Genomic DNA, 13977 nt, shown 5'->3' on the forward strand with positions numbered 1-13977 from the left:
TTAAGAGATGAGACCACTTTTTTACTTGGCACAAAGACAGGAGACTTAAGAAAGGGTTCACCCCAGCTGGCATTGTAGGTAAGTGAATTTATGGAGTTTTGTACCTATATGAGTAAGTATTCTCCAGACAAAGAATCAATAGGACGTGTGTGTGTGCGTGTGTGTGTGTGTGTGTGTGTGCGCGCGCATGTGTGTGCAAAGAGAGAGAGAGACAGGCAGAAGGAAAGATAATTTTTTTTTTTTAACTGGCTCACATGACTGTGCAGGCTGACAAGTCCAAAATCTGCAGGCTGGGCTAGCAGGCTGGAGATCCAAGGAAGAGTTGCAGTTTGAGTCCAGTGGCAGCTTGCTGGCAGAATTCCCAATCCCTTGAGGGAGGTCAGTCTTTTTCCTAAGTCTTTCAACTGATTGGGTGAGGCCCACCCACATGCTGGAGGGCAATCTCTCTCTCTTTTTTTTTTAAAGATTTTATTTATTTATTTGACAGAGATAGAGACAGCCAGCGAGAGAGGGAACACAGCAGGGGGAGTGGGAGAGGAAGAAGCAGGCTCACAGTGGAAGAGCCTGATGTGGGGCTTGATCCCATAACGCCGGGATCACACCCTGAGCCGAAGGCAGACGCTTAACCGCTGTGCCACCCAGGCACCCCAAGGAGGGCAATCTCTCTTACTCAAAGTCTACTGATTGAAATGTTAATCCCATTAAAAAAATACCTTCACAAAAACTTCTAGAATAGCGTTTGACGAAATATCTGGGTACAGTGGCCTAGCCAGGTTAGCACATGTAATTAACCATCATAGTACCGCTTACGGGAAACCCAACACAAAGCAACTGGGTTTATCTAACTGGTGAATTAGAACAACGTTCTAATCCCCCTGGGTATTCACATGCTTCCAGACCCTCTTTGTAATTCCATACCTTGTGTCTCCTCCTCATTGCTGACTCATCCTGAAATGCCCTTTTCCAAACCTGCTTCCTTCCCCACTGGAAAAAGTCTACTCAACTTTCGCAGTTCTGATCAAATGTCAAGTCTGTGATACTTTCTTTAATACCACATCCCATGCAGGAGACTTAATTCCTTCCCTCAGCCCTTCACGCATGTACTGTCACAGCATTTATCACATCGCATTCCAACTGCTTGACCATCAAACAGCAGATTAGCAAAGGGGTTACAAGCATAAACTTTGGTTCCAGACTTCCTCAACTGAATTCTTGACCTCAGCAAGTTACCCAATCTCTGGATATGTTAGTTTCTTCATCTATAAAATGGAAATAAAGTAGTACCCACAATCTGAATTTATAGTGAGGACCCAATATATGTAGGACTCCTAGAACAGTGTCCAGTATGTAGTAACCACTAAAGAAAAAAGAAAGGCAGTTATTTTCATTGTTAGTGTTATTGTTGCTATCTGATGCCTGTCATGTGGGAGGATTAAGTGTTTCTGGAGGACAGGGGCGTTACCATATGCGTCTTTACTCCCCCCCCCAATATTGTGTGGAACAGAGCAGGGGTCAATAGGCATTCATTGGAGTGTTCATTACCTTATATTTGGAGAACGTTCTAATCACAGATATATATATATTGATTCAAAGGTTGGCGACAATATTGCCAATTTAAACCTCATTACAAGCTTGCGAGCTCTTATTACCCCCATTTTACAGATGAGGAAAGTGAGAGGCAGACATTAAGTGAATTGTCCAGTGTCCACATAGCTGGCAAGTAGCAGAGTCTCTAACTTCAAGGTCAGTGAGAAGAAGGGCAGAGATGCCAGGAGTTCAGGAAAGCTTTCTTTTCTGGTCCAGGCACTGCCCTTCCTCCCTGCCCTTCTTCTTACCTTCCAGAACACAGGCGCTCTGGACTGCAAAGCCTCGACGAAATGAGGTCTCCGTTCACACTGCAGAACTGACTCAGGAGAGGGTGTGAGCCACAGAGGGCCATCAATACAGGATATCCTCAGCCGTGACCGTGGCCTCCTCGATTTTGGTCTTAATCTCCGGGAGCGGAATTTGACTGATTGCCACGACGACCAAGTTCGCAGCGTGGGCCGAGGCACTGGCCACACAGATCCAAAAGGACTCTTCGTACCGTTCCTCCACCACCACGAAGCGGAAGAGCCTCTCCTGGAAGTTGGCGATGCGCTCGGTGAGGTTGTGAAACTTGACCGCAGCCATGAAGCTGGTGATGGCCAATGCCACGACTCCACCTGCAACCCAAAACGTCACCCTCATTCAGCGCTCCTTGGTACAGGTGTACTGGCCGTCTGTGAGCTGGCACTTCTGTGACACAGGCGACAAACTTGCTTTGGGTTGAAAAATTCTTAGGGTGACACAATTTTTTTTTTCTTAAGTTAACTCCACCCCCAAGGTGGGGCTCTCCCTCAAGACTCCAAGGTTAAGAGTCATGCGCTCTACCGACGGAGCCAGCCAGGCGCCCCGGGGTGACACACCTTTTAATGTGCTTTTAAAACCCCCGGATAACCCACACCGTGAAGGGGGAGAGGTGTGGGGCAGAGAGAGTAGGCTTCATCTCAGATCAACTGCGTTCCCTTACCCAACACGGGGTACCCCGTTCAGTCTCTACATATCTCAGGGTTTGGATGGAGCCCCGGCAGGCTCTGTGGGAAGATTAAGAACTCGCTGTGCAGACTGGGGTCCAACCCAGGGCTGGACTGTTCTCTCTTCTTTAATTATCCCCTTTCCACACTAAGGGTAAGAAGGGGAGGTGAGAGAAGGAGGAGAGGAAGTAGACAGGGGAACCTGGAAGGGTTCCAAACTTCACACACTTCCCTACCTGTTGCTTCCAGCCCTCACGTTCTGGGGGATTCTCTCTCTTCCTTTCTACTTTTCTACTGCTTGGTTTTAATTAATATTAAAAAAATCCCACATTTATCATGCTTTTTGCTTAGATTATTATGTCTTTGTTAAAGAAAATTTGGACACCAGAGAAAGTCACAAAGATGAAAATACAAATTCACTTATATCCTAAAAGCTGGATATAAATACTTTGAACATTTTAATGTATTTCTTTACATTTCTTTCTTTTTAACAAAACTGTATTCTGAAGCTCTTACTGTTTTATGCTTGTTTTTTTTCCCTTTACTTGAATATTTTTCTGCATTGTTAAATATTCTGTTATAGCACCACTTTATTTTATTTTTTTATTTTTTAAGATTTTTATTTATTTATTTATTTGACAGAGAGAGACAGCCAGCGAGAGAGGGAACACAAGCAGGGGGAGTGGGAGGGGAAGAAGCAGACTCTTAGTGGAGGAGCCTGATGTGGGGCTCGAACCCAGAACGCTGGGATCACACCCTGAGCCGAAGGCAGTTGCTTAACCACTGCGCCACCCAGGCGCCCCTATAGCACCACTTTAAACTGGTGCATAATATGTTCTTCAAGCAACACACCTAACTAATTTAATTAAATTTAATTGAGTATGACTTTATTTCTGGATATCTAGGTTGCATTTAAATATTTCTATTATAAAGTGCTACCGTGAACAGCTTTTTATATACATCTTTGTCCTCTTTTCCAGTTATTTCCTTAGCATAAATCCCTATTTGGATTTGTTTAATTAAAAAATATTCATATTTTGGGGGCGCAAGTGTGGCTCAGTTGGCTCAGGTGGTGATCTCCAGGTCATGGGATCAAGACCCACCTCAAACTGCACGCTCAGAGGGAGGTCTGCTTCTCTCCCTCTCTCTCACTCCCTCTATCTCTCTCTGCCCCTCCCACTGCTCACGCTCTCTCTCTCTCTCTAAAATAAATAAAACTTTTTTTTTTTAAAGATTTTATTTATTTATTCGACAGAGAGAGAGACAGCCAGCGAGAAAGGGAACACAAGCAGGGGGAGTGGGAGAGGAAGAAGCAGGCTCCTAGCGGAGGAGCCTGATGTGGGGCTCGATCCCTTAACGCCGGGATCATGCCCCGAGCCGAAGGCAGACGCTTAAGGACTGCGCCACCCAGGCGCCCCTAAAATAAATAAATCTTTAAAAAATATTCATATTTTTATGCCTTTTAACACTTAAGTTTTGTTGACCTGCCTTTTAAAAATATTCTTTTTTTTTTTTTTAAGATTTTATTTATTTATTCAACAGAGATAGAGACAGCCAGCGAGAGAGGGAACACAAGCAGGGGGAGTGGGAGAGGAAGAAGCAGGCTCATAGCAGAAGAGCCTGATGTGGGGCTCGATCCCGGATCACCGGGATCACGCCCTGAGCCGAAGGCAGACGCTTAACCGCTGTGCCACCCAGGCACCCCTTTTAAAAATATTCTTATCAGTAGCGCTTCAGAGCGGCCTCTCTCTAAGGTAGTAACTTGACGGAGTGTTTATTTAATCGTAGGACTGAGCCCTTTTTACATTCCAGCCACTGTGAGGATTCATGTGCATGGAAACCAGACCCTGCAGTACCGATGGGGTGAGCCATTTATACAAGTAATTCTATAGGACGGTCACGGTCTGCAAACGCAGGCAAATGCATAGTAAGTGCTTTACCGGCATTACATCACAGTACGTGCGAAAACAACACTGCTTTATATTTCATGGTCACCCTGTATGAGGCAAAGGTGGTGGTGGGTTACGGCCATCATGATCCTTGACCATGTGGCCGAGGTTTTCTGAAACAGCCTCGTTTCTGGGAATTTTGCTATTTTTGTTACATAAGGCTTTTTAAGTGCATAACTAAATATGAATTAATTTTTGTGTATCAGTATACTCCCAGTCAACACACACTTTTGGTTTTTGTCTTGGAAAATAGGTCACGATGATGATACATGATACCATGATTAAAGAAAAGACAAAGGGCTTAGACTCAGTTGTACGTTGGTTGGAATTCCACCTCTGCTCCTTTTTGCTGTGTGACCTTGGGTAAGGCTTTCAACTTCTCTGAGCTTCAGGATCTTCAACTGTAAATAGGGTCTAATGATACTGCCTCATAAGGAGGTGTTGAGATTTAAATGAAAAGAGGCTGTAAAAGAGGCCAGGTCGTCTCCTGTCATTTGGAAGGCTCCCTCCCACACTCATGGGTGTCGTTCTACCTCTTCCCCCTCCTCCCACAGTGCCCCCCTCTACCCCCAGCTCTCTTCTCCCTTCTCCTCTTACCCCCACCTCTCCTCTTTGCTCTAAGTCCTCGGCCACTCGCGCACGCCACCAATTTGGCTCTTTACGGAGACAGAGATTCTGCAACTTTCAGTAAAGAGGACATTCATGCCCATGAGGAAGGTTATCGATTAGGGAAGTGAAGGCTGAGGTGGACATTTTAATTCCCACCCGGCTTCTACCTACCTACTTGGAGCTCAGTCTGGTGGTGGCAGTGGACACGAATTTCTCTCCCTGGGGGCCTTCCTTACCTGCTAGGACATTCCATAGGCAGATGCCCCCAGGGCCGTTGACTGCCCTATATGGAACCTGGATCATGTTGAGAATGGCAAAGCCCATGCTGACCAGAGCCAGGGCCAAGGCCAAGAAGAGGAGCAGCAGAATTGTCACGTGGAGGCCTGCATTGAGTTCCTTCACCAGGTGTGGGAAGACTGGGAAGAGAAGACACAGCCAATATTTCAGTATCAGAGCTGGGCTCAAATTCATAGAGTCCAGGCCTGCTTACCCCAGAGGCTTTAATTGAGCAGAGAGGGCTAGGCAGGTTTTCAAAAAGCAGGAGACTTCTTGAGGTGAATTCATGGACCCCAGATTTGCCATTTCTCAGTTGGCCAATAATCCTCTCTTTCTTGCCGTGGAAGCAAAATCGGAATGTGCCCCAGCTGCGACTTCAGTTGCACTGACTTCGAAGGCCTGGGATCTGGTGTGAGCTAGTTGCACACAAGCCCCAGACGGTGTCTCTTTAGCAGAGGAGGTTGGCAAGAGAGTCAGCCAGAGAGGCCGATTGAAAAGCTTTAATCTGGTCAGAGAGTTGCCTTCATTAAATCAGAGAGGTAGAAGTTTCAGGTACATCTGTGAAGAGTGTAGAAGCACATAGCAGAGTGAAGCCTAGACCTGGCATCCAAAGATCTGGGTTCAAATCCCAGTTTTGCTCATTTGCCACAAGTATAAAATAGGATCCTCTACACCCTGCCTCCCCGACCCATCTTACCAGATTTTTGAGTGGATCAAGGGAAGTGCATGGGAATAATAATAACACTTAATAAGCACTGACAGGAAGCTAGGAGCATCACCTTGGAGCCCTCATAGTGACTTGGCAAGGTAGTCATTTTTTCCCATGTATGATGGACACTTACTTCTCATGTACACCGTACTCTATTAGAATATTGATTTTCCATATTAATGTGGCAGGATAATTTAGTGAGATATTAATTTGTATCTGTTTTCTCTATATTGGCCACCACACAGCAGCCATGAAGAGTAAATGATATGGTATGGCAGATATTGCCTGGGAAAGACTGACTTCTCAAAATGGTGGCTGTTGCTGTTCTGTTGTTACTTTCTGACTTAGGAGAAGTCACGTGACTCCGCAGAGCCTTAGTTTTTTTATCAGTATAATGGGGTAGCAATAGCTGCATATGAACTGAGGGTAACCAACGTATACTGAGCACAGTCATGTCAAGAGCCAAACCCTTTACATCACCATTTCGTTTAATACTTGTGACAAGAATATACAATAAATTTTCTTAAACCCATTTCTGCATAGGCTTGGACATTAAGTCCCTTAACTTTGGGCAAGGTGACTGAATTCTCTATAAGATTATAGTCCTAGATACTATATGATATATGGAGTTTTGATGACTGTTTTCAGTAATTACTCTGAAGAATTAAAAATGACGGAAGCTAAAGAATGCCCAAGCGTACCCCTTCTTCTGCAGCTACTCCAGGGTTTCTACTGAGCACCTCCTGGTCAAATCAGGGTCCACTTAGTGAGTTCGAACTCCCTGCTTCATCCTTTGATGTCATGATCAGCCCCTCCTTGTTCCCCCTGGGGAGCCAGGACTCAAAGCTTTCCTGGTTCCCCTCGGTCCCCTGAACCCCTTTCCCCTCAGGCTCTTTGCTGGCTCACGTGCCTCCCTGTGGTCACAGAAGGTTGGTGGCCCCCAAGCTTGAGAACTTGAACTTTGGTCCTTCTCCCTTCAAAATCCTTTCCATTGAGAAGCTTCCTGACACACCACATTTACATCCTAGTTCTAACCTAACTTTCTTTCCAGTTCTGTATTTCCATTTGTATTTATCTCCATGTGGTTATCTGGTCGGCATCAGAAACTTTACCCTGAGCTTCTTCCAAGGGATTTTTCTTTGCAAGGCTTCTCTTTAACTATTGCTTCTCTCCTTTCTTAGTGTCCCTTAGGTTTTTTTTTTTTTTTTTCAAACTTTTAGCCCTGGGTGAGAGAACATTGTGATAGACGCAAGTCTGTCCCTGACCTGCAGCGGTTGCAAAACCAGCCGACACAGCCTGGCTCAGCTCCAGTGAAAGTTTTCAGAGTGAATCACACCCAATTCACTGTGGAAGCTTGGAATATGGAAGTTTATATACCCTCCCCTGGGACACCCCAGGGCAGCGGGGAACTAAACCCTCTTGAACATTGCCCTACCCAGAGCTGATGTTAAAACACCCTTTATGATTCTCATATGGTTCTGATGCTTCAGAGAGCAGCCCCAGTTAGATGAGGCCCCTGGGGGCTGTGGGGCATCCCTCCCGGACAGAAGAAAAGGGAAAGGGACATCTGTAGAGTTCCTCCAGTGGGCAAAGAGAAAGTGCTCCTTTGCTCTGGCTTCTGGCGGGTTTACATTTCTGTGAGCTGGGATGGCAGGGGCTTAATTGGCCCTGCTGTGGAAGGGCTCAGTCTTTGTCTGTTCTCCTCAGGAGTCCTTCTACTGCAAAGCTGCTGTCTGCTTCAGCTCCCTTTCCAGAACCAGTGTTTGTGCTTGGGGAGTCCTAAATTACGCTAGACCTACCAACTGCCACCTTACACCCTCTATTATCAGTTGAACTGTGCCCTCTCTGCCATCCCCCACAAGAAAAGAGGGGTTGAAGTCCCAATCTCCAGCATTCGGTACTTGGAAATAGGGTCTTTAAGAGCTAATCAAGTTATGACGTTGTTAAGATGGGCCCTAATCCAATGTGATTGGTGTCCTGATAAAAGGGGAAATCTGGACAAAGAAACATGCAGAGGAAAGACTACATGAAGAGACACGGGGAGGATGCTCTGTGGAGACTGGATGACACGGCCACAAGCCAAGAACTACCAGGTCTACCGGGGACTGGAAGAGGCTAGGAGGGCTCCTTCTCCCATAGCTTCCAGAGGGAGTGTGGCTCTGTCAACAAGCTGGTTTCTGAGTTCTAGCCTCCAGAACTATGAGAATACATTCCCATTGTTTAAATCACCGAATTTAATCACCCGGTTTCATCACCCGGTTTTACCACAAAGTGGTAGCACTTTGTTACGGCAGCTCCAGGGAACTAACACACCCTCTGTTTGTTGGGGTAACCACTCATTTCTAGTGGGATCTATCCATCCTGGGTCCTCCCACTCCTGAGAATCCCTGCGTTCATCCACCACCTACCCGTTACCTTTTGCTGAACTCCAGGAGAACAGTAAGGACCACTAGGGGGATTCCTGGCTTTGGGAAAGTTGCCAGTCACAAATTCCAGAAGGAGCAACATGGCGGAAAGTAGGAACTTTGGGGTCAGGCTGACTTGGGTTGGGGTCTGTTTCCAGCATTCAGGGCTCTGCGACCTTCAGCAAGTTGCTTAACCTGTCTGCATCTTAGTTTTGTCCTAACCGGCAGGGTTGGGGAGGACTAGTGTAGCATAGGTCCCAAGTTTGGTGTCTTGCATGGGAACATTCAGAGCAAATGAATTCAAAAGTACTTCATTGTTACTGAGTGCCAGTTTTTTGAAGCACTCTTCTGGGGGCTTGAGATCATCAACGAATAAAACAAGATCCTTGCCCTCATGGCACTACATCCTAAAGGGGTGGAGACAGATAATAAATAATAAACATAACAGATAAATTATCTATATGGAAGAAGGCAGTTACCATAGTAACATGACACATCATGCTATATAATTACCAGGGGCTATTTTTATTGTGTTTCCTGAGCACTGTCTTACTCATTAAAGTCTCTGGAACCGTGCTGCTCTTAATCGTCACTCTCTTGTTCAAGCTTTGGAACTTCCTTCACGAGGTTCTTTCATTTCAATTAATGATGACTACTTAAAAATCGGGCCTTCAAACGCATTTGTTTTTTTCTCCTGAACCATTTGCAGGTAAATTATCCCTGCATCCTTGAGTACTTTAGGGTCTGGTTCATTCAAAAAGAGATTGCCTTACAGAGCACAGTATCAAAATCATTGAGTTCATGCTGGTACATGACTGCCAGTTAATCCTGACACCCCATTCAAGTTCCACCAATTGTCTCACCAAGTGACGTCTTTTATAGCAAACAGACCCAATTCATAATCTCCTAGTGTGTATAGTTGCTGTAGTTCTTTATGTATGTGTGTTTTCTGGTTGTGTGTGTGTGTGTGTGTGTTTATGTGTGTGTAATATTCTTAATAGAGCGATTTTTCCAATATCTCTGGTCTAATTTAATTGCTGGGTAAATATAAATATTCCCAGAGATTTTTTCCCCCTGAATATCCATAACAAATATGTATTTCTTTTATATATATAAGTGATGCCAGTTCATATTATATATTTGTCAATGGGTTTAGCTTTCTGTCTTTATGCATTTAATAAGATACTTAACCCTGGGCAGGATTCTAAAAACTGCAACTCTGAAATATAGAACTGAAATGAGTAAAATTCCTTATCCCTTTGCATTGCATTTTGTTGATGAAGTATGGTTGCGCAGGACACTGTTCTCATGAGTGATCTAGTTGATTCTAAAGGCTTGCAGAATATTGACTTCTTTGCTTTGTTTTTAATTCCCAGAAGACCCTTCATAAAGCTGGCCTTGGATTTCTGGTCTGTTTACACCCAGAGCAGCTCTGGTGTGAGACTGGATGTCAGCCATGCCTGCTCACATTCATGGAGAGCGGCCAATGCCTTGCCCCGGGGCTCCCCTCCAGGGATAGACCATCTTGGGCTTTCAACCCAAGTAGTCTGATTCCAGAGCCCAGGCACACAGCCCCTTTGCCTGTTCTCAGATGATGGAGCTTTTATATAAGCCGAATTGGAAGCATGCTGGGCTGGCTGGGAATGTCCCAGTCACGTGCCATGGGTTTGAAGTCTGGCTCTGCTATTTCCTGGCTGGGGAACCTCAGGCAAGTTATAGAACTCTCCAAGTCTCAGTGTAGTCCTCTGCAAAACGGGAACGTTAAGAATTCCTTCTCCATAGGGGCGCCTGGGTGGCTCAGCTGTTAAGCGTCTGCCTTCGGCTCAGGTCATGATCCCAGGGTTCTGGAATCGAGCCCAGCATCGAGCTGTATGGGGCTCCCTGCTCGGCGGGAATCCTGCTTCTCCCTCTCACACTCCCCTTGCTTCTGTTCCCTCTCTCGCTGTCTCTCTATCAAATGAATGAATAAAATCTTTAAAAAAAAGAATTCCTTCTCCATAAATTTTTTATAAGGCTTAAAAGAGAGAAGCCATGTAAAGCATTTAGCAGAATATCTGATACCTGAAAGCACTCAATATTTTAATAGTTATTTCTAATAGAGGTAAACTACGGAAGTATACAAATCCCTGTTTTTTAATGTTTCTATAAGCCTCTGCAGGAAAAAAAAAGTTCTTGGTGCTGAACAAGAATGTCGTCATGCCTTAGATTGAGGCAGAAGTCAAATTCCAGTTAGACATAAGCATCTTTATAAATTAAAAAAAAAAAGTGTTCTATGGCAACTTGCATGCCCCGAATATACTCACTCTTGAATTGGGACTGGCGGCCCCCGAGCCCACACTGTCGCACTTTACATCCTTGGAAGAGCCCGTAGTAAATATCCCCAATGAACTTGACCAGCTCTGGATCCGTGGCGTTGACCAGGTCCACTCCAGTCTGACAAAGGATTTTCCCACTCAGCCAGTGGGGCGCTGCCATGGCAACGACGATCAGGATAAAGGAGGAGAAGCTGAGTAAAGACGCCAGCCCATACCACGCCTTTTTGAACCATCCAGGCATTCTAGTGGGTGCAGGTCATCCCGCAGGTGTCCCAGCAGCAGCGAGGGTCGCTGACATTCTCTGGACACTCAGCAATCCCCTGCTCTAGGGTCAGCTCTTGCAAACACAGCATTTCAGGGTTTCCAGTGCATCTCCTGGTCCTCCCTCAGTGCCTGTCTCCAAAGCCTGTGTTTACTACAAGTATGTCCGGAAGTTTCTACAGAGATCGCCTTCACCTGACTCAAGTGTAGGGGAGTGTGTTACTGAAGAGAGTAACCCTATATCTCCCCCTAGACTACTGTTTCAGCAGAGGGTTTAATTGTTCCTTTCAGGTATTTAAATAACCCTGGCCTGGACCTCTTGATGGCCAGGAAGTTATTAGCAGGTAAAACTAGGTAGACCTGACTATAAAGAGACACTAACAATTCTCAAAAAATGCGTGCAATAGAAGGAAACTGAGCATGCAATGATTAGCCCTTGAATGCCATCCACAGTGCATGGCGTCAAATGTCGAGCTCCTGGCTGCGTGCCTGGGCATTTCTTTCTGTAAAATGTCACTGCTGTCAGAATCTCCAGAACTGTTATTAATACCTTGGGATGACCTCTGTTCTCAAGGCTTTTAACTGAAATGTGTAAACAAGGCTATATGATGTTTGGATTTATCACTGGGTGAATCTGCCCTGGGCAGTCAGTTTGTGGCTGGACCGGGGCAGCCTGGACCCCAACACTCACACTCCTGTCCTCCAACAGCACCCTCCCCCTCACCCCCAACCTTGTGTCATCTGAAGTGAGAAAGAAGAGTGTTTTTCTAAAGTGTTAGCAAATACAGCTTCTCAGGGGCTTTACTTCTCCGAATACTGAAAATCTGTCTTTTTTTTTTCTTTTAATCTGTAGACACTAGGAATGAAATATTCCCTACTTTCTATCTTATACCGTGGCTTTTCAATTTTGATTTTTAGTCTATTACTGAATGCCAACGTGACGTCATGTGAGACTGGCAACAGCCACTCTCAATAGTTTTGGGGAGTCACATTTGGCTAGTAAAATGTTTATTTGGTCACAGAGGTCTGGAGGGGGGTTCAAGAGTTTGCATTGTTAAATGACAGGAGTTCCAGAAACCTCACTTGGAGAGCAGCGAGGGGCCAGAGGGACATGGGATTGTCAGTTTCCTTCCCTACCGCGGGAGTCACTTCTGTGGTGTCTCCACAATGAAAATAAGCAAGAGGGTTTCTGAAGCTTGTGTAGAGCTTTCCCTCGTACAAAAGGCTTTGACCGTATGCTTGCTCCCCCCGATGCTGCCGCAAGCCGTTGTGGGAGGCGAAGATGTTCTAGCCTAATGACCCCTCTCATGAGAAAACTGGATATCAGGGCTGGGGCTGGAGTTCAGGTCTTTGAATGACAACAGCTTATCTTCTTCACAGTGACCCTGAAACAGCAAATGTTTTTCTGGTAATGAATACATACAAAAGGCTAAGAAGAGGGGTTGGCATGTTAATAAATGACCAGTAATGTTATTTATTCTTATAGTAATGTTAAGCATGCTTTGGACCTGTGCAATACCTTTGCATTGTATTTATGCCTCAGATGATGGACCTATGTCAAATACTGGTGTTTGAGGGATTAAGCAATTATTTTTAGAACGATTATTTTAGAAAAATATGGGAAACAAGTGATTCCCAACAAGTTCTTGCAATGCTGAATGGAAGTGTGGTTAAGTAGAACTCTACTGAAGACCTGTGTTCAAATTCCTACTCCTCCGGGCAAGGGCTTGAGACTCTCGTGCCTCAGTTTCCTAATCTGTTATGGGATTGTTGTACAAAGTAAAATGAAATAGCACATGCAGATTAAAACATAGAGAGGGCCCCAAATAAATGGTGTTAACTTCCTCATCTAGTCTTCTAGCAGTTCTGGTCCTGGTAATGACGCCTCTGATAATAAATTGTGTTGTGGGTGGCATTGTGTTCTCTAACAACCTATTTTTGTGTGCCTTATCTGGCACAAGTGTATTGAGCAAACATCTGTGTGTCTGCTGTATGTAGGACGCACGGCATATGGGTGGACGGTGACACAGACATGTATAATATTGCCAACACAGTGACACAAAAATTGTAGTATACCATGTTTTAGGTGTTTAACACTTCACAAATTAATGCTTTTAAAACAAACAAACAAACAAAAATCCAGGAAAATTATTACAAGAGTTCTAAAAAATATGACTACATATGGCCCAACAGGCCTTCGGTCTGGTGGAGACACAGTTTAAGATGTAAGTCCTATCACACTGTTTTTGGACCTCAGTGACTGTGCGTAAGACCCCATTTGTCCAGAATGTTAAAGGTCCACAGTTGAGCCCCACCAAATGGTACCAACTGCCCCCACTAACAAAGCCTGGCATTTTCTTTCTTGTAAACTCATAATCTCTAAGAAGTGCAATGATCCTAATAGAAGTAGCGGCAAAAGTACTAATATTAGCAATGCTCAATCGGCATTTATTGAGCTCCTACTCCTACCCACACACTGCCCTAAGTACTCTAGTATTATTTTTTAAAATCCTTTCCAAAACCCTAGGAGGACAGACCATTAGTATTCCCATTTTACTGAGAGGAGGCTGAGACATAGAGCAGTTCAGCAAGCTGCTTAGTGCCACACAGCTAATACACAGGGAAGCCAGGCAGTCGAGCTTTAGAGCCTGCACGCGTATTTAAAGGTACAATATATACGTAATTTGCGCTGTCTCCGCAATGGATTCAGCGTCGTGAGCGCGCACCCGCTCTCCACCCTCCGCACCCTTAGCCCCGCGCCCTGCACGCCCCAGGCGCCGCGCTCCTACAGGCCGGCGGGCCGCTGGGCTCTGCTGGTGCGCGTGCAGGGTGTCGGTGTCGCCCAGAGCGGCCGTGCGCTAGGCGGCAGCAGCGGGCCCCGCGCGGGATCAGCGGCCG

General features: G+C 45.4%; 1 protein-coding gene across 1 annotated transcript; it reads right to left on the bottom strand.

Annotated features, from left to right (window-relative positions):
- Positions 1-1719: 1719 nt before the first annotated feature.
- CLRN2 (clarin 2) lies at positions 1720-11059 on the bottom strand. Its single transcript, XM_045771341.2, has 3 exons — positions 10807-11059; positions 5350-5529; positions 1720-2204 (listed from the first exon to the last, which is right to left on the bottom strand). The coding sequence occupies exons 1-3, from the start codon at positions 11057-11059 to the stop codon at positions 1939-1941; spliced, it is 699 nt and encodes a 232-aa protein (XP_045627297.2). The 3' UTR covers positions 1720-1938.
- Positions 11060-13977: the final 2918 nt, after the last annotated feature.

The sequence above is a fragment of the Ursus americanus genome, chromosome 8, assembly GCF_024610735.1.
Source record: "Ursus americanus isolate L20-20 chromosome 8, mUrsAme1.1.p, whole genome shotgun sequence".
NCBI lineage: Eukaryota > Metazoa > Chordata > Mammalia > Carnivora > Ursidae > Ursus > Ursus americanus.

Bases quoted from the DNA above. Each gene is read 5' to 3' on its own strand.
- CLRN2 (XM_045771341.2), bottom strand. From the start codon at position 11,059: ATGCCTGGATGGTTCAAAAAGGCGTGGTATGGGCTGGCGTCTTTACTC. The intron at 5,530-10,806 runs GTGAGTATATTC...TTCTCTTCCCAG, and splicing joins CCGCCAGTCCCAATTCAAGA to TCTTCCCACACCTGGTGAAG. The intron at 2,205-5,349 runs GTAAGGAAGGCC...TTTGGGTTGCAG, and splicing joins CCTATGGAATGTCCTAGCAG to GTGGAGTCGTGGCATTGGCC.